General features: G+C 45.7%; 2 protein-coding genes across 11 annotated transcripts in view; one reads left to right on the top strand and one right to left on the bottom strand.

The window, feature by feature from the left end:
• Positions 1-352: 352 nt before the first annotated feature.
• On the top strand, positions 353-12,849 carry ZDHHC23 (zinc finger DHHC-type palmitoyltransferase 23). 6 transcript variants are annotated; one of them, XM_023623739.2, is made up of 5 exons: positions 353-577; positions 1,093-1,364; positions 3,392-4,102; positions 6,183-6,341; positions 8,227-12,849. In XM_023623739.2, the coding sequence occupies exons 2-5, from the start codon at positions 1,222-1,224 to the stop codon at positions 8,492-8,494; spliced, it is 1,281 nt and encodes a 426-aa protein (XP_023479507.1). In that variant the 5' UTR covers positions 353-577; positions 1,093-1,221; the 3' UTR covers positions 8,495-12,849. The 6 variants fall into 6 exon arrangements, with proteins under 6 accessions (XP_023479507.1, XP_023479504.1, XP_023479506.1 ...); XM_023623736.2 differs by having other exon boundaries at positions 6,174-6,341; XM_023623738.2 differs by lacking the exon at positions 353-577 and adding an exon at positions 655-812 and having other exon boundaries at positions 6,174-6,341.
• An 838-nt stretch (positions 12,850-13,687) lies between these two features.
• The window catches only part of CCDC191 (coiled-coil domain containing 191), a 69,128-nt gene continuing 59,055 nt past the window's right edge, over positions 13,688-23,760 (bottom strand). For all 5 annotated transcript variants that reach the window (XM_014732878.3, XM_070242758.1, XM_001502814.6 and 2 more), the window contains 3 exons: positions 20,190-20,342; positions 19,538-19,683; positions 13,688-14,887 (listed from right to left, as the gene is read on the bottom strand). In XM_014732878.3, the coding sequence (XP_014588364.3) occupies positions 14,743-14,887; positions 19,538-19,683; positions 20,190-20,342 (444 nt within the window). In that variant the 3' untranslated portion in view covers positions 13,688-14,742. The remainder of the gene's footprint in view (positions 14,888-19,537; positions 19,684-20,189; positions 20,343-23,760) is intronic.

Below are 23,760 nucleotides of genomic sequence, written 5' to 3'. Positions count from 1 at the left end.
GTGCGGGCTGCCCGGCCCCCGGGGCTCACGTCCTCTAGGCGGCCTCCGGGTGCCCCGGCTTCCCGCAGTTCCGTCTCGGCCCCTCCCCCGGCCCGAGGGCCTCGGAGCTGCCCCGCCCACGCTCCGCCCGCAGGCACCCGCGGACCCGGGAGGGGCGAGGGCGGCCCCGCGCCCGGGAGCGCGTCCTGAGATCCTCGCGTCCTCGGGCGCCGGGGCCGCGGGCGGGGGAGGGGCCTCGCGGGGCTCCGCCGGGCGGTGGGCGGTGCACGTGCCGGCGGGCCGGCATCCCCGGCGCCGGGGGCGGGGTACCCGGAAGCGCGCGCGGACTTGGGGCGCCGAGCCGGCCGGCCGCGGGGCGGCGGGGACGGCGCGGGGAGGCGGGCGCACCGGCCCGGCCGCGGCTGGCTGTGGTCACAGGTGGGAGCGCGGAGCCAGGGACCCCGCGACTCCAGCCGTCACGCCGGGAGCCCCGCGGAGCAGAGATCGGGAGACGCGTGCGCGCGTCTGGAGGGGCCGACCCCTGTCCCCTCCGCCTCAGCCGCCCCGGCTGCCGCCGCACCTCGGCCCCGGAGCGCAGGTAACTTCCCTCCCAAGGTCATTCTTCGGGCGGGGCGGCGCTCGCGGCCCGCCCACGGCCGTGCGATTGGCGGGGGCGGGACCCTGCGCGAGGCCGGAGGAGCCGAGCTGGACGGCGACCCCGAGCGCAGCCCGGGCGCCGGGTGGCTTCCCCAGCGCGGGCGGCCGGCCCCAGCAGCCGGGCGTGTCCGCCGGCCCCCGCGGGCACACGCTTTGCCCTGCCTGCAGCCCCGAGGGTGAGGTTCCCCCCGCGCCCAGGCTTCGGGCGGGGACCGCCCGCCCCGCCCCAGCCCGCGCCCGCAGGTGAGCCGGCCGCCTGCGCCCGACCGTCCCGGGCCGCGTGGTCGGCGGTCGCCGTGGGAACGGCTGGTGCCCAGACGGCGCCTGCCCTGGATGGGAAGGGGCGGTGAAGGCGGCTCGGAGCCCCAGAGCTCCGGGTCTGGCCGAGCCGAGCCACACAAGCCCGATGCAAACGGGGCCCCCTCCCCCTCTTTCGTCTCATTTTTGATTTCTCAGGCGTTGGCGGTTGATCAGAGAGGCGTGGATGTGTTTACAAGATGTGAGTTGTGTTCTTTCCACCGTTACCTTCTGAGGGCTTCTTACGCCTGATGGTGACAGGTGGGAATCGTGACACGGAAGAGCAGCATGAAGCCAGTGAAGAAAAACAAAGCAGAAGACCCTGAATTGGAGCCCCTGTGCTGCTGCGAGTACATCGATCGAAATGGGGAGAAGAACCACGTGGCCGCCTGTTTGTGTGATTGCCAAGATCTGGACGAAGGATGTGATAGGTAAGAGCTGCGTGTCTTAACGCTGACGCCACTGGCCCTTTTGAGAACCACCGTGTCCACGTTCAGCTTGGCCATCTAGAACACTAGAAGTGGCTCTTGATTCTGTTTCCAAGGAGCTAAAATTGAGAGTTTTCTTCTCCATCACGTGTGAGAATTTTATAAAGATGAATTACTCAGTAGTGCACAGCTGTCTCTTCAGCTCAGTTTACTAGGAAATTATTTTTCATTTAAAAGGAGAAGATGATGGAGATAATAGGCAGATAAAGGCATAGTAGGCAAGGTAAATGTATAAAAAATACAATGCACGCCAGCAGAATCTGTAAGTTTAAAATGAACGCAGTAGTACTAGAAGGTTCCTACATTCCCACTGGTCTCAGCATTTAGAGAATGACCTCTTGGGACTGGACTGCACCTGGCCACAAAGGGCCTTGAGGGATGAAAGATGGTTTCCTGCTGTTGGAATTGGTCTCCCCCCTTGTTTCTGGGGAGGAGATCCATGCAGAAGGCATGTCCCTCCTTTGGACTGGCTGCTTTCAGCATGAGCAGCAACACTGTCTTGAGTGATGCTATTGTATGTGGCTTTTGTTTTCACCATGATCCCAAGTGATGGAAATTACTATCCTAAAAGATAACTTTCAACATCACTGAAAGAATTTTGTACCAAACAGTAATAACCTGGTTTATATCTATTTTCTAAATAATTTTCTATTTAAAAACTATTGTCATAGGAAAAGCATTATGTGAGAAGAATAAGGAGGTTGGAAACTTGCTTTTCCCGTTAATAATAATTTCTAGTTAAAGAAAATCACTGCAATGGTAAATTGCAACCTTAGTGCTTGGTGCGTTAATCTAGCCATGAAGAGCATTCTTGGGGACCACTGTAGTCTGGTAACCAACCTTGACTCCTGAAGACCCTACAACCCCCTTGTAATCCTTCCTTGACAGTGTCTATAGTCTTTTTTACAAGTGTCATTAAATAGAGGTTCTTTAGACTTCATCTAAAATCCATACTGAGAAAATGGAGCCCTTTGCACTAATGAGTGGAGAAGTAATGCTGTTTCCATAACCTCTAACTCACGCCCACAGCTCTTCATTAACCTTCTAATGCATCCTGCCTCCCAGCCCTCGAGACCTGGGCTGTCCCTGAGTCTCTGCTCTCTCCATGCCCTTCTCTGGAGATACTCCCAGCATTCCACTGTCCCACTGGTCCGTGGGACTCCCCTATAGTTATCTCCCACTCACTTCCAGGTTCTAGCCCTACTTTTTTTAATTGCCTTAAACCAATGTTCTCATTCCTTAAACTGTTCCTTTCCTTACTAGCCCAAGTGTGCAAAAAAGTCAGCAATGCCACGTGTTCACCAGTCTCAGCTGTTTGACTCCCACTGGTTTGATCTCCGCTCTTCCTTATTCAGATCCCTGCCCCCACTGACCTGGTTTACTCCGCAGGCCCAGGACAGGTTTGTGCCACACGCCCGACTCTACTGGGACACCTCCCTCCCTTCCTCTCCAGCCATACGAATACTAGCCAGCCAGCAAGGGCGAGCACAGAGCCCAGCTTTTCTGCAAAGACCCCTCGAATGACTCCACCCAGAAGTGTTCAGTCTCCTCTGAGTGCTCCTCATGATGTTTCACCATAATAGTTTGTTGGGTGATTTTGCTGCTTTGTCACTTATCTAATATTTCTTGAATTCTTGTGTTGTCTTCAAACTAGATGGTGAATTTTTTTGAGAATCTTAGGTCTGTACACCCACCCAAGAGTAAACAGTAGTTGTGTGGAATATGTGTGTATTCCTGTGGGTTTGTTTTGTGGAGAAATAGTTTTAGTTGTTGAATTTCTAAACGTTATCTTCTTGTTTGCATTACAAAATGATCCATGAGCCTGAAAAACTCATGTTTAGTAGTAAGAAAGTAGACTACTTGGCCCTTGGCCTCTTTTATCATTTATCCTGCTGTTTGGCCTACAGTGTTCAGTTTTTGATTCAACAAACCCATATGAAGTGCCTTCTCTTTGTGCTCTTTTTGGATAGATGGATTACGTGTAAATCTGTGCAACCAGAGACTTGTGAAAGAATCATGGATACCATCTCTGATCGCCTCCGAGTTCCTTGGCTTAGGGGAGCCAAAAAAGTTAACATTAGCATCATTCCCCCGCTCGTCCTGCTGCCCGTCTTCCTCCGCGTGGCCTCCTGGCATTTCCTCCTGGGAGCGGTGGTGCTGACCTCCCTCCCTGTGCTGGCTCTGTGGTACTACTACCTCACTCACAGGAGGAAGGAGCAGACCCTGTTTTTCCTGAGCCTCGGGCTCTTCTCTCTGGGCTACATGTACTACGTCTTCCTGCAAGAAGTGGTCCCCAAAGGGCATGTGAGGCCCACTCAGCTGGCTCTTCTTACTTGCGGGTTACTTCTGATCCTCTTAGCTTTGTACAGAGCCAAGAAAAATCCAGGCTACCTCAGAAATCCAGCAAGCGGTGACAGATCTGTAAGCAGCAGCCAAATGGAATGCCTGAACCCGAAAGGGCAGGAGAAGACCAAAGGGTTCCTTGGCGCAGAGTCATCAGGCGGTCTCAACAACCGCACGCCCAAGGATGATCTGAAGGGCTCTTCCAGGACGTTGGCTGGAAGCCCCACCAAGGTGAAGGAGGACTGGTGTGCCAAGTGCCAGCTGGTGCGGCCAGCCCGGGCGTGGCATTGCCGGATCTGTGGCATCTGTGTGAGGAGAATGGATCATCATTGCGTCTGGTATGTTGGAAAAATTGGGAGGCTCCCAAAGTGTAGATTCCCGTGAGCCTCTTGCCGTGGTTGATCCTTGTGCCATCCTAAAATGTCTCCTTCCCAGCTTTACACCTTGTAGATATTTGTGGGCTGTTCTGATGTTCCCACTTAGTCATCAGTTTTTTGAGTTTCACAAATTTAGTTCTTCAGTCATTTCCTGAAGGGTTTTTTTTTTTTTTTTTTGGCAATTTTGCTATTCTCTTTTGAGCTGCTCCTCATTTATCTTCTCCTTTCTAAAAGAGATCTACAGTTGAATGATTTTTTTTTTTTAAGAATTTCTTAGAATCAGTATAGGCTTATTTTCCTGTGCTATTCCTTTTGAACACAGAGCTCAAGAAGGTGTTCCTGTATCTTTGGGTGACTCTTGTCCTCTCACTGTACATCCTTGATCATTTTGATGCTACCAATGACTTCTGCGTTACTGAGTTAAAGGCCTACCAGATAACTCCCTATTTGGTTATTTGTGGAGAGATGGGCTTTTTTTTGTACCTCTTGGCTGGCCACTGACGAATGAAGACACGTTAAGGTCCATAAAATAGGAAGTGCAACTTTTAGAGATAATGTTGCTACTTTACTGAATAAATCTCTAAGCTAAGGGAGGTGTAGTTAATTCGGATGTGAATGCTGTAAGTGGCCTGTTTACAAGTGTATTCCTCTGAAGGCAGTCAGGTCAATGAATTATGCTTTTTACAGCCGGGATTCTGGTCATGGAGCGTACCTCCCCCTCAGAAGGGGACGAAGGTGTGGGTGTGGGAAGGCCAGGAGGGCATCGGGGTGGACCTCAAGTGCAGGGCTCAGGTAGAGGGACGGCTCCTTGCTAGGGCTTGGTCTTTAGGAGTAAACAGGTATTTTTATTTCTAGATTTTCCACTTCTGTATCTTTGTCATTTCTTCCTCTGTGTGTGTGTGGGGGTGTGGCAGCCCATTTACAAGTGCTGGTTTGCAGACGGCCTGACAGCCTTGCTTAGAAGAAGATCTTTGCCCACTGGGACATCCGTGTGCACAGTGGGCAGAAGGGCCGCCTGTACATCATGCCCTACAAATGGCTGTGACACGCGACTCTTTGTACCTGACAGGTAGTCAGGATATTACCGAGTTCCACACACGCCATGTTTCTAACCTCTGTGGATCTTCTTAATACATATATTTTAACAGATTTTCCCATACTGTGTAATACTTCTGATTTAGCATTTTTTTTTTATCGAGGTCATCTTGGCTTATAACGTTGTGTAAATTTCAGACGTACATTGTTATATTTCAGTTTCTATGTAGCCTGTGTTGTGCTCACCACCAGTAGGTTAGTTTTTATCTGTCACCGTACACATGTGCCTCTTTATCCCTTTTGCCCTCTCCCCCACCTCTTTCTCCTCTGGTAACCACTAATCTGTTCTCTTTATCTATGTGTTTGTTTATCGTCCACATCATTTTTAAGTTTTCGTAACTCTGACATCACCCTTTCTTTGTGTGGTGATTACAATATTAATTCTCTTCATAGTTGGATAAAAGACTTCATTTATTTCTATTTAGAAAGATTTGTTAGCCAGGTTCTGCTTTTTTTTGTGAGGAAGATTGGCCTTGAGCTAGCATCCGCTGCCAATCTCCTTTTTGCTTGAGGAAGATCGTCACTGAGCTAACATCTGTGCCAATCTTCGCCTATTTTATGTGGATGCCGCCACAGCGTGGCTTGACAAGCGGTGCTAGGTCCGTGCCCGAGATCCAGGCCTGCAAATCCTGGGCCACCAAAGCAGAGTGTGTGAACTTAACCACTCCGCCACTGGGCCGGCCCCTAGGATTCTGCTTTTTACTTAGTCTTGTCCTTAAACTAATGATATGATTTCGCTTTGGAAAGAGCAGAGAATGCAAGACTACATCTCCCAGCGGACAACTTTTTAATTGCCTAAACTTGAAAAATAAGAGAATGTTGTAGTAACTGAAATTCACACCATCCCTGTTTGAAGAGCTCTCTTGTTGATGATGTGAGTTTCATAGAGACCTTTTTAAAACGTGTTTGCTTTTTCTCCCCCCCATGCTGTTTTGAGGATAAATAGCTGTGTCGGAGAATCAAATCATCAAGCATTTATACTTGCTCTTTCGATCTTCTTGCTCACGTCGGTGTACGGGATAGCGCTGACCTTGGACACCATTTGTAGAGACAGAAGTGTCTTCACAGCCCTCTTCTATTGTCCTGGAGTTTATGCAACTTACAGGTGAGATGCGGGTACCACAGCACAGGGGCCCGCAGAAGAGGGAATGGGTGTTGCTTTTAATGCAAGGGGCTATGATTTGCTGCTAGGTTATGAGTTCTCAACCAAAACACAGGACAGGCTATGGGGCTGCCAACAAAAATCGTGTAGTGGATAGGTGTATTTTTTCTAGGGTGACGTCCAAAGGATCACTGACCCTTAGAAAGTGAGGCACTAGTACTCTACAAGTTGGACCAGGCTTAATCAGGGACTTCCAGGGTCAAATGACTGCCACGTGCCCCAGGTAGCAACAATGAGACAAAAACAATAAACTAGCAGTCCCTGGGTGTGTATGTGGTTTATTTTGTCATAAATATCAGGGAACTTCTCACTTTATGGCTGCTTTCTGATGCTTTTTAGCCCAATCTTAATGTACTGTTTCTGACTTTTTTGTGAAGTGCTCACAATCTCTATGACCTTTCCTTTCTTTTTAACCTCCATGGGTTTTTCCTGTTCTACTTTTTTTTAATAACCACTCATGATTACTGTGGTATCTAGGTCAAAATTTCCTTCAGCATCGTTAGGCTGGGGCACATTGATAGATTGCGAAGATCTCCAGGTTTGGGCAGAAGCTGGGACTTTTCAGCTTTGGCCTCAGCCATCCCCTCCCAGGATGCCACGAGCTCCCCCTGCATGTTCGTTGTTCCTTCTCTATAGTTTGCCTCTGTTGTGGGTGCCCTGTGGTGTCTGTGGTCCCCAGTGTGAGCTGGGGCAGCTCTGCTCATACGGTCCTCTTCTCTCTCTTCATTGCCAGAGCCCTCCTTACCTAATCTACAGAGTACCTCATGCAGGTAATTGTTTCTGCGAGTCCCTGGGCAGATCTCCTCATTGCCGTCATAGATCTAGACGTTGATGGGCATTATTAGAATAGGTTGGTCGTCCTCCTCAGGATAAATTTCTTTTCTCTCTCTGTTGAGAGTCTTAGTAGTTGTAAGATCTTTCAGTAGCACTCTGGGTGATGAACGTCTTAAAGCAGAGCCTGTCTGTACGTTACTCAGGAGTGTTGTGAACTTTCTGTGGGCTGCTTAAACCAAATGAGGAACCCAGTCCTGCCATTACTTCTCACCGGTGGCTCTGCCCCATACAGGCCATTCACATCTCCTCGCTGGGCCTTGGTTTTCCTCGTCTTTATGGTGACTTAATCATCTCTGAGGTCCCTTCCGATTGAACAAATGATTCTAAATGAATTTATTCCCAGCTAACTCATTTGCCAAGGTTTGAATGAAAATGACCAGTCGGCAGACGCTAATCACAGCCTCTCCTCACAGTCTTATCAGTGAGCTGAAAGCTTTCTTGTCCTGTGTGATTCCATTTGGCTTTGGGAAGCTGAATTTGAAATGGGATGGTGCTCCTACATAGCTCGTAAGGAGGGGCCCTCCAGGATTGGGGGCTGTCTTGTGTTTATCAGCACTGGGCTGAAGAGAACGGAGAGGAATAGCTAGCATGCTTCCTGGGTTCTCACCCGCGGCTGCCTTGAGGATGGTTATAGCAAGCTCATGGCACCTGTGTTTTCTCCTGTTAAGAAGAATTTAGGAATTATTCCTTCATTCAGCAAACAGATTTTGAACACTGTTATGTCAGGTGCTGTGTTGGTTGTGTGGGGGATACAAAATGCAAAAAACAGTCATTGCTGTCCTAGTATAACATACTAGGAAAAGAGGTACCAATAATTTTAAGATGTAAGTAGAAGTTATTGGTGTTCCGAGGATGGAAAAGTATCTTCCAGTTCGGATGGGGAAGGTGCCAAAGGCCTTAGTAATAAGTACTATGTGTGTAAAATGTAGAATGGTGACAGCTTTCTGAATGTGAGAAAACCAGCAGCCCTGACTGGCCCTTTCTCCCCTCCCAGCTCGGCTCTGTCCTTTACCTGCGTGTGGTACTCTGTGATCATCACAGCAGGCATGGCCTACATCTTCCTGATCCAGCTGATCAACATCAGTTACAACGTGACGGAGAGGGAAGTCCAGCAGGCGCTTCGACAGAAGACGGGGCGCCGGCTTCTCTGTGGGCTCATCGTGGACACAGGCCAGTACAATAGGGGCTTCCTGCGGAACTGGCACCAGTTCTCCACCCTGGGCGCTCACCCGTTCCATCACCCTGCTGAGGACATTGTCTGAAGTGCCTTCTAAACGGCTCTCTCTGAGGGACAGCGCCTCCCTCCGCTCCCTTCCATCGTACACTTCAGTGTCCATGCTGGATGTTCGTTTTTATCCCCAGGTTCTTAAAGGCATTACAGGGCCATGCTCAGGGTTAGAGACTGGACTGGGAAGAAGTTAGTATTTCTGATTTCACAACTTAAGAGATTTTTATATTGAAGCAGTGAAAGTAGAGCCATTCCTTTCCAGTCACCTCGTTAACTCACTCAGTCACCAGAAGTTGAAAAGGAGGTGGATTACTAACACGCACATGGATAGAAGCAGTTCGTGTCCATTAGCACAGGAGGAAGGGTCTGGATTAGGACAGGTTCTAGTCCCTCTTTCAATTCCTAATGGCCATGTGACCCTCAGTCGTGTCCCTTCCCCGAGTCTCAGGTTCATCTGTAGAGAGGGGTACTCATGCTGCCCTGGCCACCGCACAGAGTGGCCATGAGGATCACGTCGGGGGTGAGGGATGTGGAAGGCACTGAAAAACAACTGAAGCACCCGAGAGGTGTGAAGTATTGTTAGGAAAATCCTAAGACTGAAAAAAATGATTGGAGGTCAGAACATCGAAGGGAATATTATTAGAGTAATCCATTCTGAGCACTTCAGAGCGAAAAAAAGGTCCCCAAGTACCGTGTCATACAGTTAGGGGAATGTCTCTCTCTCAAGTTTGAGACATTAACTACTCAAACAGGGTAGAAGACGACCAGATGGATTTCTGCTGTCATCTGACCTTGAAAGGACAGTTGATAACAATCATGAAATAATTATTGCTAGTATGATGGATAGTGGTCATGAGTTTAGGTGATGAGTTCTTATATTTTCTTATGTATTTATTCTGTTTGGATTTCCTATAAATAACTCCAGTGGGCATTAATGTTTTTCTCTCTTTCCATGACTCACCTGGTAAGGTGCTAGCACACTTGTGACAATGGCTGGAAGAGGAGAACAGACACCCTTATGCTGAACTTTACTCTCTTTCCTGGGTATGGTGGCTGATTAATATCAAGGGCTTGATTTTTTTTTGTTCATGTAAGTAATTCAGACTCCGTCAGTTATGGCACTAAGTTGCAAAAACCAGCGTTCTGGCATTCACGTTATTCTGGCATGAACTCTTTGAGGAGTTGACTGACATCTTTCCACTTAACTTGCACATTACTTCCCATTCACCTTTCCCTAGATAAAAGTCTCTCTAGGAGAGAAAAAGCAGAGTACCTGTGGTTTCCACTCATTAATGGATTGCTGTTCTTCCCCAGCTCTTCCTAAAATATCAAGTTGTTTCTTTAATCATATCTCAAAACTGAAAATGTATAAAGGAGTAAGTTATTATATAGAATGGTCTGTTCTGCCACAGAATTAAGATGAGGCAATTTCAGATGGGTAAAATACCCTCTTGAAAAATATGGTTATGTACATGTACTTTTTTTGCAATCCCAAAGATAATTCATGAGTCCTTAAATTTGCCTTGGCTTATAGCTTAATATAGGGAAAATATTGCCAGCTTTTTCAGACTGTCTGTGCATGCTTCTGTAGCAAGAGGTTTATAAGTGTTGAGAGGAAATATTGCTACTTCCTGCAACTCTACCCTCTGTAGCTGGCACCGTCCCTAGTCCTGCTATTGATCGAGGCTATCCTTGAGACGGACGCCACATTTTTATGCAGGCTTATCGTTGTTCTCCCCAGAGATGGACTGTTGAATGAGCAGTCTCCATCTTCCACTGGGATGAGCCAAAGAGCCAGTCTGGGGATGTGAGCAGAGGCTGTGGTTTCTACAGGAAAACCCTCGCCCTGGGCAAGAGTTGAGCAGTCATTTGGAATTAACATTGGATCTGATATAACAAATTCCTTTCTGTATAGGTTTGAGATAAGAGAGAGTAATAATGCCAAGGATAGCACATGTGGCCAGAAATCTCTAGTTATATTCTCTTGAATGCCAGATGTATAGCCAACCCTTTCTAACAATTGATAATAAAGTCCATAGAAATATCAGTATAGTCAGTAATTTTAGCTTCTTGCCAAATCTTTACAATCAAAATGTCATGCAACGAAGATGAATAGTACCCAAAAGACCAAAGTCATTTGGGAGAATAGGAATGCTCACCATCTTTATACAGCACACCCCTCACAGGGTTGCCTGGATGGGACAGCTCCGTTTTTCCCTCACTGGGATAAGGACTCCTTGTATATTAGTCTGGCTTACTGGAATTGAGAGGCTTGTTTTAAGTTCCTTGAGAACTTCACAACTGGCAGTTTACAGAAGAAAGCTCAAACCTTTTGAAAAGCTCAGTGGTTTCATGGGGGTCAACACCTCCTGAAATACTTGAACCAAAAGGAGTAGCAAACAAGGGGCGCTCTGTGAGCAGTGTGTCTGTCGGCTCTGGGACATCCTTGGCCTAGACTCCTAGACTCTGAAGCCTATTTATGATCTGTAGCTATTTGAAGGAGTTTGTCCTTTGAAAGGACAGGGCCTCTGTGAACAAATGAGTCCCAGAGAAACATGTGGCTGTGGCAGCCATGGGCACTTGCCCTGCAAACCTATAAACCTGCAGTCTCTTGGGCATAGGAACAACCCACCCTCCTCCCAACATAGTTCCGGACAAGTGGGTTCCTTTCTCTCCCCAGCGTCCTCAGCCTCTGTTAAACGCATACTGGATGTGGAACGTAATAAATGAGCTACTGTATTCTGACCACTGACATTACTGTCCTGCCAGTGTGTACTATTCCTGTAGAAACAGGTCCGTTTGAAAGATTCAAGGGAGAAATAGTTAAGGATGAGGATTTCATGAAAGGAGAAAAATCCTTCAATATTTAAAATGTTTCTTTTGATACCCAAAGAGTCCGTGGTGGTAGCTGGGTCCATCTGAAGTGAACTGACCATTATCGGCGCCTCTTTGGGCGGTCTCTCTGATGCTGCTGAAGTCAGGCCTTAATTGTGCTTTAGGGACACTGTGCTGCTCTGTCATGTCGGCCGCCTGAGTGTCTGTTGAGGATACTGTAAATCTTTGCTCTCCAGGTAGTGTTTTCTTTGGTGAATGAAGTAATCGTCCTCCACCGTACCATCTCCCTCACAGAAACACTGCTACAAACATTCTCTTATGCAGTAGTCCTTGGTACTTCTAATATTTTTAGCAGGAGTAAATTTTCTATACCGGAATCTTCCACTGCCAGAAAGCACAATGCCAGTAAGGCTCTCCTTGATACTGACCATCCGCTTAATAGGCTCTCTTTCCTTTGGGTAGGACATTAGCTTTTTATTACAGAACTCAACTAATGTAAGCAAAAGTGTGATGTCTAGAAGCACAGTTTTAACCAGGATGTTTAAAAATTAACGTTTTGTGAGGTTTAAGGGTCTCTTTAAACTAGGTAAGTGGGTTTATATGACCTGACTTCCTTTTAGCCATATTTTGGTACCCTGCATTTTAAAAAGGAGAATTTCCTCAAACAAGCAATGGCTAATAGAGAGTTTTGCTTGAGGCGCTTGTTTGGAATCTGGTTTTCTCCTCAGCAGCGTGACAAGTGTGCCATTTTATATTAAACGTTGCAAAGGTGACGCAGGGGAGGAGAGCCGTGCTTAATGCTGAGTAGAATTCAGTGTGTTCTTGTGGATGTTTGCTGTGATTGATACAGACTTTTTGCAAAATCGGCTAAATTTAATCCTGTTGCTAATGGACAATTATCCCCACTTCAGCTGGCGCTGACTGTTCCCCCGGAGCATCAGCAGCAGGCCCAAGACTGCATGGTGAATGGAGACAAATTTGTCAGAGCTTGTGGCTGTTCCGTGGTGGGCTTGTGACTTATGACTGGTCTAGCCTTCCTGATTGCACCTTTCACTTCTAGCAGATTGCTACTTTAAAGGCAAAGCTTTAAAACCAGAGCTAGTCTATTCCAGTTATTGATGCAGCTAAAATTCTGTATTTCTTCAGATGGAGCCCCTGACAAGATGCCATATTTAGAACTTGCTCAGCTCGTGATCCTCTGGTCTGGTGATCTGATGGTTTGACTTGTTAGGGCTTTTGAGCCTTGCCTTTGATTACATTTCTGGGTCTGATGTTAGACTAAAGGAAACCCAGGAGTATTTATTTAATAGTAAATTTAATATTTAATGTAACCGGCCCAGCAATGTTAAAGGAGATTTCTGAAGCCAACTCTGGAGGCTGCGGGCTAAAAATTTTGCACTCTTTTTATACTTGTATTCATATCCTCTCACCACCTCAGACTCAGACACAAGGCCTTTTAAATGGAGATTTTAAAAAATTACTGCCATTTATGTAAAATAATGTACTGTGACCAAGTTGTTTAAATGGAAAATAAAGTGCTTTCTTTAAGGAAAATAGTTGGTGTTTCTTGGCATATTTCCCGCACACTCTTGCTTTAAGAAAACCCTGCCTTTTAGCTAGGCTGCCTCTTCAGCTGCCTCGATGTCCCCATCCTGCGGACCTGTCCTATCCGTGGCCCTACACTGTCCTTTTCCTGGTGGTGATTTCCCAGTTTTGTAGGCCAGGGGTACTGCTTATTTGGGCATTATGTTAGCAGTAACATTTCAAATCATACCTTTAAGATAGTCCAGCAAGAAACACAGGTCATTTACTAAGTAATTTTCCTGTCTCCAGAAGGTTCTGTAAGTAGGTAAAAACTTCTTGTTGGCACAATCAGAATTTGGGCTGCTAGACTCAATTTCTAATTGTTGCTTGAGGTGAAAGAAAAATAAAAGAAAGCTTAAGAGAGAGGACTTGAGCTTTATGGGATTGATTTAGGCCCCTGGCATGTGTACCTGAGGGATTCACCCTTCCTTACCTACAGGCTTGGCGTTGAAATAAAATTGGTATTTGAGTCCTGGGTGCTAATATCAGCCAATATTCTGCAAGTGTATTACAGTTAAGTATAAGTAGAGAGTGATTAAATGGAAAAAGATGAAGTATGAATTCTTTTTAGTCCTGTTTTCTTCAGTGGCCGTTAATCTTGAAAAGAGTTTTTAGATGACAACTGTATAATCATATTAAAGGAGAAGATGTGTGGGGATAGGAACATTGTAGAAGAAGTGAAGTTCAATTCAGGGTGTGTTGTCAGCTGAGTAAATCATCACACATCTTCCGTAGAAGAAGGATGTAAGTCGTTTTGCAGGCGCTGTAGCTGGATATCCCTTCTTGGAAGTAAGAGACAATAACAGGCTTTACTGAACACCACACAGAATTTTATTTTACCAACTCAAATGCTCAACTTACCAGATAATAGCAGTTACCTCAGGGCCGCAAGGGCCTTCCTCGTTTTACTGGGCGCACACTCATCGACTGCCTGAATTTGTAATAAACATGTATTTTGTACTGAAATTTTTTTTTCCTAGCAGCTAATTCTCTGAGCCAATTCACAGAAGGGAGCATTCTGTCAGTCTTTAACACCTTAAAGATTCAAGTATTCTTTGAATTCTGGATGGTATCTCAATGTGTAGATCAAACTGAGCTGAGGACCAGAAGACAGGTCGAGTCTGTCATTTGGAAGCTGCGATTGGGAGCATGCGCAGACATTCTAACGAACTGCTGGACTGCTTTTGGCAGGGTCCTTAGCTTCTGGAATCCCCTCACGCCTGTCGAGGTGCACTGGGGAGGACTGTCTGTCTGCTGCCCCAGTGTCTCTGCACTCAGGCCATGCCGCCCTCCAGCAGCTGCGTACTTAGCTTTTGATACACGGCCTTCCGTTGGGAGCGGGCACAGGGCGGGGTCTGGCAGAATGCCTGTTGCTGATGCTAAGGTTCTAGAAGACTGACCACTTAGGACTCCTTTTCTAAGTAGTGACTACTTTTGATTTCTATTAAAGTTACATTTGTCAACAATGTACATTAAGCTGCAAGGACACATTTTCCTTTACAGGCTCAGGCAAGTAAACACTTGTCTTTCTTAAAGTTTACAAGGCTAAAAATACCTAAGATACATTGGAACAGCAGAGCTCTAGACTGTTCCTCCTGATGATCCTGCTGTGATAAATGATTGAGTGAACTGATTAGCAATCCAAGAGAAATCAAAGAAGGAAGTACAAATTCCCTGAATAATTCCTTTGATCTGAGAAGTATCTGACAGAACATGAACCAGGGATGTGCACCTAAGGTGGGTGGAGGTGACACACATAGGATGGACCAATCGAGAGCCCCACTGTAGACACTGCACTGGGCCATGCTGACTGCACCCAGGACTCCTCTTTCACAAAGGCCAGTGTCTGCTGGTACGACTGAGTCACGGTGGGGCGAGCACCTGGAAGTCTGGAAGGATTTCAGCGACCTTCCTCCGGAGTTGCTCACGTCTTTCTTCTTTTACTCTTTCCTCCTTCATAAATTTTGCAAACTTCTTCCACGTCTGAAATGTGAGCCAGAGAATCCTCCTTTAAGAATAAAAAGGAAAAAAGTGAAATACTAAGAAGTTGACTTTCCGTCTGAAGTATATTAGAAACTTTACAAGAATAATCCTTGTGTGAATAAAATGTCATATAAAAGGTATGGAAATCACAATAAGGATTCAGACGGTGAGAAATGCCGTGAAGAAAATAAAGCAACAAGAGGATGGAGTGACTAATAGGTTACCTTCATTTTCCCTTGGGGTCAGGGAATACACACCCCCCCCCCCCGCCCCAGCGAGAAGGGGACATTTAAGCAGGGTACCATGGCCTCTGAGAAGCAGGCCATGACACACTCCTCAGGTGACCTGATCGCAGCCTGCACCTTGTGCCCAACATGGGACCTACGGAGCAATGGCTCCAGCAGCAAAGCCTTCAGGGCAAAGATTCCAGAACAGCAGGTGCAGCACGCGCCAGTTACAGGCATTGAGGACCTGGCACTTAGATGTATGTTGTTTCAAAAGCCCACTGGTGACCTCACCTCCAGCAACAAACAACAATGGTCTTGAATTTTAGTTGAGAAAAAAATACCCGAACGTCGAGTTTGGAATCATGGTTCTGGAGGGTCACAGGCGGAATCTGAGGTGTCTGTTGTCATGGGGAGGCATGCAGTGGCCTCCGAGATAGCACAACCACAGCTAAGCACTAGGGATGTAAAGGTAAGCCAGGCAGCCTCCCACGGAGGGAGTTAACCTGGTGAGCAATCACTTCGATACAGTGGGGGCTACAGCAGCACTGATGAGCACAGGCTATGGCCCCATCTGGTGATGAGAAGCATCAGAAGTTTTTGAAAGAGATGAGGTCTGAAATGAATGGTTGTCAGGCAAATAAAAGTCTTTCCTAGAAGAGGGCACATCTTGAGTAAAGGCAAAGAGACAAATAGCCTGGCATGTGTAAGGAATTATAAGCAGAGTTATGTTGAAAGTGCAGAATAGCTAAGTTTATATTTTCACAACTAGAGGCACAGATCAGATTTATTGTGGCGTCTTGACCTTCTAATGAAGCCCTAGAATGCATCCGAGTCCCCATTAACTTTATGGCTGATGGCTGTTGGATATTTCCGATAATGATTTTTGTTGGTGGAGGTTAAGTTAAAAACAAACAGAAAGGCTTCAAGGAGTGGAGCTTCTTCCTTTGCTTTCTTTCATCCATCCGGCCCACCCTTTACAGCTTCCTGTCCTCGGCTCTATGGTGCACTCCCAGGCCGGGACCCTAGCTCCCCCCTGACCTGCCATTCCCATCTTCCTCCTGGCTACACTGCTACATTTCCTGACTTCCACATTTCAGCTCCTGCTGTTCCCCCGAACTGAAATGCTCTGTCCCCTGGGGGGAAATCTTCCTAGAGCATCTTTGTCTTTCCTGCCTCTGAACTCTTGAAGCACATGGTCACAATTACTGGTTTGGCGCTTATTTATTGTATGTATGTGTGTATGTATCTACTTTGTTATGTTTTCTACTGAATTATGAGAGCCAATACCATGTTATTAGGTATTTTTTATGCTTGGCAAGTATTTCTTGACAAATTATATGTAGATGTATTGTGTCCTAAGTGTAATTTAAGTCACCAAGGTAAGCCTTCTTTGCCTGAGGTCCACAAACTCCTTGACATTTTGCATAAAGTTGTGTGTGATATGCATATGTGCATTTTCTGGGGTGCAGCTCGGTGACTTTCATTACTGCCTCAGAGAAGTCTGTGACTCCACAATGGTGAAGAACTACGGGACTGAGGCAGAATCTCATGCAAGTAGTACTGGGTCAGCTGAGAAGAACTGGACAAGAGCACAGCTGAGCTCTATCTGCAGAACAACAAAATAACTACTGATAATGAGAGACTCAGGTCTGGTTGACGTCTCTTAGTGTCACCGTGTATAAAATATCAGATTTATAAAATTATAGATTGTATCTACAAGTGATACAGATATATAAAATTAAACCTCATGTTGTTATTAGGAATCACCCTTCTCAGTGTTATTGCAATTTAAAGATCAGGTGCAAGACCTAATAGATGTCTCTCCTTCCTTCTCTTTCATCCACAGCTTTTCTACACGATGTTCTTTCATTCATATAACATTGAATAAGAAATTTGAATGTCAAGTTTTAAATGTTATAGTTCCTTTTAAAAGACCCATGACTTTAAATAATAGTGTCACTCCTGCAATAGAATCCATCCATGCATTCTTGACCAAAATATCTACTGTGCGCCCATATACGAGGCACTGTCACGCACTGAGAACACGGTACTGATGAGCAAGATGTGGCGCTTCCACTCTGTTGGGAGGTACAGACGACGAACATGTAAACAATAAATTAGGTAATTTCAGAGTCCTCAGTGCTAGGAGAACACTGGGCAGGGGAATGGATGGACAGGGATGGAGGTGGGTGGTCAGGGAGGTGCATCTGAGCAGAGACCTCAATGATGAGAAGCCCTAGGTGATGGGAAGCTCTGAAGCAGACGTGAGCTTTGTTTCAGGAGCACTGGGGGAGGAGGTGGGGCTGCAACATGTGAGCAAGGAGCAGAGTGGGAAGGGATGAAGTCACGGTGATGCTTTTACATCCAGTAGACATTAGCTGAGAATTTATTTCTTGCTGAATGCATGGATTCCTGTACTGATTTTTTAACTTCAAACCCTGAATAGGACCACTGTCTTACTATAGTCATGCTTCACTTAACGACCGGGATACGTTCTGAGAAATGTGTCGTTAGGCAGTTTCATTGTTGTGCAAATATCATAGAGTCTACTTACACAAACCTAGATGGTACAGACTACTACACACCTAGGCTATATGGTACAAATCTTATGGGACCACCATCGTATATGCGGTCCGTTGTTGACTGAAATGTTACGTGGCACGTAACTGCGTTGTATTTTGTAGTTTACAAATGAGCCTGAATTAGAAAAATGGAGAAGATGACTGATGAAGCAAGAAGAGAATGGTCTGGAGTCAGAAAATCTGATTGGGAGTCCAGGCTCCACCAAAGGTTATTTGTCTACCTTGAGCAATTCACCCACCCGCTTGCAGCTTCAGTTTCCTTGCCTGAAAATGGAGATCCTGACCTGTGCCCCCTCCCCTCTGGCTTACGCTACACTCAGACGAGACGGTGGTGTGAAAGCCCTTTCTGACTGCCCTCTGCCACATCAGGCAGCTGCCCCCATCAATCTCTCAGGCTGTGTGTGGCAGCTGAGAAACAAAAACCAAGGCAGACAAAACGGATGTTTAATAATACATTTAGTAAACCAAAAATAGCTATTGTTTTGGGCCAGGCAGTGCATTAAGTGAGGTACTATTTTACCTTGTTAGTCTTCCTGACAAGCCCCTAAGACAGGTTCTGTTATCCTCATTTTACAAAAGAGGGAGGGGGAAGCTTAGAAAGGTTAAGTTCTGTGTCCAGGTCACACAGATACTGAGTCCTAACTTCAAAGCACAAGCATTTATTCAAAGGCAACTCCTCTCAAGCCCCTCACTCATGGCCTACTTATTTTATTTTATACAAAATTACAATCAACTTGCTTCTGTTTTCCTGGCCCACGGATTTCATTACCTGTAAATTAAATAAGGATGAGCAGGTTTTGCTGGAGGTGGGCACCCTACTGGCAACAAAATAGGAACACTTTTTATAAAAAACAAAGACACACAGATGCAGATACACACAAATGAAAGCAACCACAAATGAATCCGCGTGTGGTGAGAAAAGGGACACTTCTCCACCTGCACAGCAGTCTTCAAGCTCAGAACGTGGAGGTATATGCTGACTACATTGTGCTCATAAGGGATGACACCCCATCACCAGAAAGGACAGATCATGCGTTTACTCTCAAAGGGAAGTGCATGACGAAACTGAACATTTCTATCCAAAATGCTTAAAATTAGAAAACAGTAAAAAAAAACTTCTTTGGAATACCTTATTCCCCAAGGACGCTGGATTAAATAAGACATCACTGTATTGCAAATATTAATATGGCATACAGTATGATTCCACTACATAAAGTTCCAAACCAGGCAAAACTAAAGCATAGCCTTGAAGGCCGCAGGCTTAGGAGGTGAAAGTAAAAAGAAACGCTAGAATGTTCATCATAGAAGCCAGGCAAGCCCTGACCTTGGGGGCGAGGGCAGGGCTTGTGATTGGGAAGGAGCCCATGGGGACTTCTGGGGGCCAGCCATGTCCCACTTCTTGACCTCAGTGGTGGTGACATAGGTGTCCACTGTAGAGTAATTCATTAAGCTGTATTTGTATGATTTAAGGACTTGTCTAAATTTGTGTTGTATTTCACAATAAATGTTAAAAAAGCTGAACTTAAAAGATAAACCTATATGACAAAGAATACAGTACATTTGCTTAGGTGTGAGTCATCTATTTCGCATCGCTTTATTCCCTTGCCAGTCCCTGTGAGGCAGAGAGGGAGCCTCCTCCTCCTCCTCATTTGACGGATGGCCACGCTGGATTCCAGGGGGTTTACCAGCTCGCCTTCACCCCTCGGTCAGTGGGCGAGCCGAGACCCCCAGCCCTGCCTGGTGTCCCCGAGTGCTGGCTCTTCCAGCCTCCACTGCGTCTCTTCCCAGACACATTCCAGGCACAGAATACACTGCAGAGCAGTTGTGCAGTTGGTGAGCGCGTCTCCTTAGAGATCAAAACCTCACCTGTCACTGTGCTCCACTGCCACTTGGTGCTTGCTCTCTGCTTCCAGCCCGGCCTCCCTGACCAGCTGACACCAGGCCCCGAAAATCTTCTTCTGAAGAAAACGTACACACAGTTTTCGTACTTCTTCCTCCAGATCAGACACGTACTGGGGGTGAGGACAGGAAAATAAGTGAGACAAATAATATGACAGACAAAGAATTAGAGCAGATAAACCATACAAAAGAGAGAGAATCGACTCAAACACAAAACAGAGGAAGCAAGGACCCTGGAGGCATAAAGAGAAAAAGGTAACGTGGCCGGTTTTTACACTACAGAGGAAAAACAACCCTCTGTAAGTCCAGAGGATTGGTGGCAGATGTTAGCTCAGGGCTAATCTTCCTCAAAACAAACAAACAAAAGCTGATGTAATGATACATTACAGTTTATAGAGATGAACACTTTCTGTGTGAAAAGAAACGTGCTTAAGATTTTATACTAACAAAAAATCGATTTGACATTTTCACATTCATTTTGAAGCAATGAATTGGATTGACTATTCTATATTGTTCTTGGAAAAACATAATGGCTATGGACATTCTAGAGTGCATCTAATTTTCTTACGGAGGATTGAGCAGAGACGTGTATTTAAGGCTCCCTTCCCTGTGGCCTCACCTGTAGCCAGGTCCGGATGACTCTCCTGAGCAATGTCTGGGAATAAAACTGATCAGCCTGGGCCGTCTTCCTAGCCAGGCTTTCCCGACTACACTGGAGCCAGGTGAGCAGGCATTTCCTCTGCAGGGCCAAAGAGTGATGTTCTTCAGCCATCTGCACAGTTTTTCAAATGAGAAAAGGAAGTTATTCCTTATATCTTAAATCATTTAAGGAAACGCACATCACTTTAGCTACTAGAGAGAATGATCTTAAGGACATTCAGCCCATGTCCTAAAAGCTTTGACTACTGACCCTATTATATGGGGGTTTTAGATTCACACGCACAGCCTTTCAATGCTGACTCCCTGAGGACCACAGTGACTGGCTGGTTATTAGGGAAATGGAATAAACAGCCTCCAAAGCCATTATTTCACTTGCACCAAGTTTTGAAGTGGGTGGCTGGCAACACTCTCGGTTTGTTCTCGTAGAGCTTGGACAGCAATTCCATAACAAAGCTCTATCATGTACTTAAACACTTTCTAATTGAGGAAATGCCAATACGTTCAATTAGCTTTGTAGAATGAGCTGTCACCAGCACCGAAATTTAGAAATTATCAATAAACCACAAAACCATTTGAAAACAGCACAATGAATAATTTAATGTCTTACCAATTTAATAGGCTCAGAGCATCATTCTATCAAAATAAACACACAACTCAGAGTTTACAGATTAAAAAAAATAACTATTATATTCTTTTAAGAGGTAGGAAGGAAAAACTCTTCTCTCTTAGTCTTCTCCAGACAATTACACATTTTTCTAAGCCTTGTCCCCCAGCACTGTGAATATGAATGATCCAAGAGAATCTCTTGGCAGTCATATTTATTGGCCAAAATGACCATCACAAGACATCTCTGTGGCACCTAGACTGCTGCCTGTCCTGACTCACCCCACCCCAAACTGGGAGCCGAAAGGCAAAGGGAGCCAGGAGCACGCAGCCTCCTGCCCTCCCTGCTCTCCATCCTCCGGGAAAACAGAACCAGGAAGAAAAAGAAAGATTCTCAGAAGGTCCCGTAGAGGTTCTAAAAATGGTTGTTGGAATAAAGGGCATACAGCACATGTGAGTTTAAGGGAATGAATTTAAGGGAAAATGCTAAGTAACTCTTCTGAAAAAAAAGTTATAAACAAGCCAGGAATTGTTTAACTGGACTCTTCTTTCTTAATTTTTTTAATCCCTTCCTGGAAGCCAACTCTGATGGGTGAAGACGCTATCTTCTCCAGAATTCTTCCTTTTACTTTTTATTTTTTACTTTCAACTGGTGGTTGGCATCTACATGCACCTCTGATTCCTACACAGCTCAAAGGGCATGCCAGAACTGGGCAGGATTCTTGGAGGAAGGGAGTGTTGAGCTCCATTCCAGCTTTGTAACCAATGTGCTGTGTGACCTTAAGTAAGTCACTTCTCCTCTCTAGGGCTCAGTTCCCTTATCTACAAATTGAAAGAGATGGAGAGGAGTGCTAATGTTCTAAAATTCTATTATCTTCTTTTTACTGAGGAAGATTTGCCCTAAGCCAACATCCCTGCAAATCTTCCTCTGTTTTTCAGTATGTGGGTTGCCAGCACAGCAGCCTGCTAGCAGAGCAGTGTAGGTCCGCGCACGCCTGGGAACCAAACCCAGGCGGCCGAAGTGGAGCGCACTGAACTTAACCCCTAGGTCACCAAGGCTGGCCCCTAAAAATTCTATTATCTTGTTGTGCTGGCTGAATAGTTGCCCCTCCGGGATGGTCATGTCTTAATCCCTGGAACCTGTAAATATGTTACCTTACATGGTAAAAGGGTTTCTGTAAATGTGATTAAGTGAAGAATCCTAAAATGGGGGGAGATTGTCTGGATCATATGGGAGAGCACTAAATGTAGTCACGAGGGTCCTTCTCAGAAGGGTGCAGGAGGATCAGCACCAGTATGATATGTGATGATGAAAGCAAGAGACGGGCAGTGATTCGAGGAAGGGGCTGTGAGCGACGGAATGCAGGCAGCCACTAGAAGCTGAAAAAGGCAAGGAAACAGAGTCTCCCCTTGGAACCATCAGCAGGAACTTGCCCTGCTGACACTCTGACCCTAGCCCAGCAAGTCTGATCTTGGACTTCTGACCTCCAGAATTTTAAGACAATAAATTTAAGTTGTTTTAAGCCACTAAGTTTGTGGTAATTTTATATTATATGGTATTATAACAGCAATAGGAAACTAATACACTTGTTATGAACTAGAGAGGTGATTCTCAAAATGTGGTGCTCTGACTAATTGTGCCAGAATCCCCTGGGCTACTTTTAAAAAATACAGATTCCCTGCAATCCATTCCCCCAACCCCAGCCCAACCCAGACCTACTGAGAATACCTGGAGGTGGGCCCAGGAATGTGCATTTTTACAAGATCTCCAGATGGTTTTATGAGTAGCAAAGTTTAAAAATGCTGGTTTCAGATCTGTGTCTTCCAGTTTTTATTTTATCTGGGATTTTCTATATCTAAAGCCTATAATTGTCATTTTGGGCTCAAATTCTTGTTTCTACTTTTGCATTGTTATGAATACATTTTTAAAAATTTACTTTGGTCATTCACCCACAGATTCTATTTTGTTTCTAAATTTTATACCTTTCTTGATTTTACTCAGTTAAAAACAAGGACTAAAAAAGAAGAGCTGATAAAGAATATGAGAGTGAGTCTTTCCACTCCCTGTCTGCCTTTCCTTTGTGTATTAATAATTAAAAACAAACAAAAAATGCACAATAGCCAGATAAAACTAGGAGCACTCATTTGGACAGCAAAATATCTGATATGACCAGTCTTAGTGGTAATATACTATAAGAAGCAAATTTCAAATTTCATTTCCAGATTCATTTACTCAGGGGACTAAGGAGGCAGCCCTCCCATCTCATTACTAGGAAAAAGCCAAAGCAAATGGCTTGGGCCACAGAGGGTCCAGGCCTCCAAACAGGATGGATCTTCCTGCCCTCAGGCCTGACCAGCACAAATCAACCCCTTCAGCTGGTCTGGAATACTCAATAGTTCCAGAACCACTGGTAAGGAGACTGAGGACAAAAAATCAGAGAAAGAGAAAAAACAGAGAGAAGGGCATTTAGGGAAGATAAAAAGAAGGAAAGAAACTGAAAACAGGGGCTGGCCCTGTGGCCGAGTGGCTAAGTCTGCGCATTCCGCTTTGGCGGCCCAGGGTTCGGATCCTGGGTGCGGACATGGCACTGCTCGTTAGGCCATGTTGAGGCGGTGTCCCACATCCCACAACTAGAAGGACCCACAACTAAAATATACAACTATGTTCTGGGGGGATTGGGGAGAAAAAGCTAAAAAAAAAAAAGATTAGCAACAGTTGTTAGCTCAGGTGCCAATCTTTAAAAAAGAAACTGTGAAAATAGGAAGAGAACAAAGATAATGAAGGGTGAACAGACTGGCTAGGGAGGAAAAAAGCAGCCTAAGTCGCATTCACAGAGGAATAACCTGTAGCATTACTCAATAGCAGGACTCTTACGGTATGAAGCACTACTGTTCATCTTTAATCCTGGTTTTCATAACCAAAAATA

The sequence above is a fragment of the Equus caballus genome, chromosome 19 (genome assembly GCF_041296265.1).
Source record: "Equus caballus isolate H_3958 breed thoroughbred chromosome 19, TB-T2T, whole genome shotgun sequence".
Classification (NCBI taxonomy): Eukaryota; Metazoa; Chordata; class Mammalia; order Perissodactyla; family Equidae; genus Equus; species Equus caballus.
The sequence above is the reverse complement of the archived record's forward strand: the minus strand, read 5'-3'. Positions and strand labels throughout refer to the sequence as shown.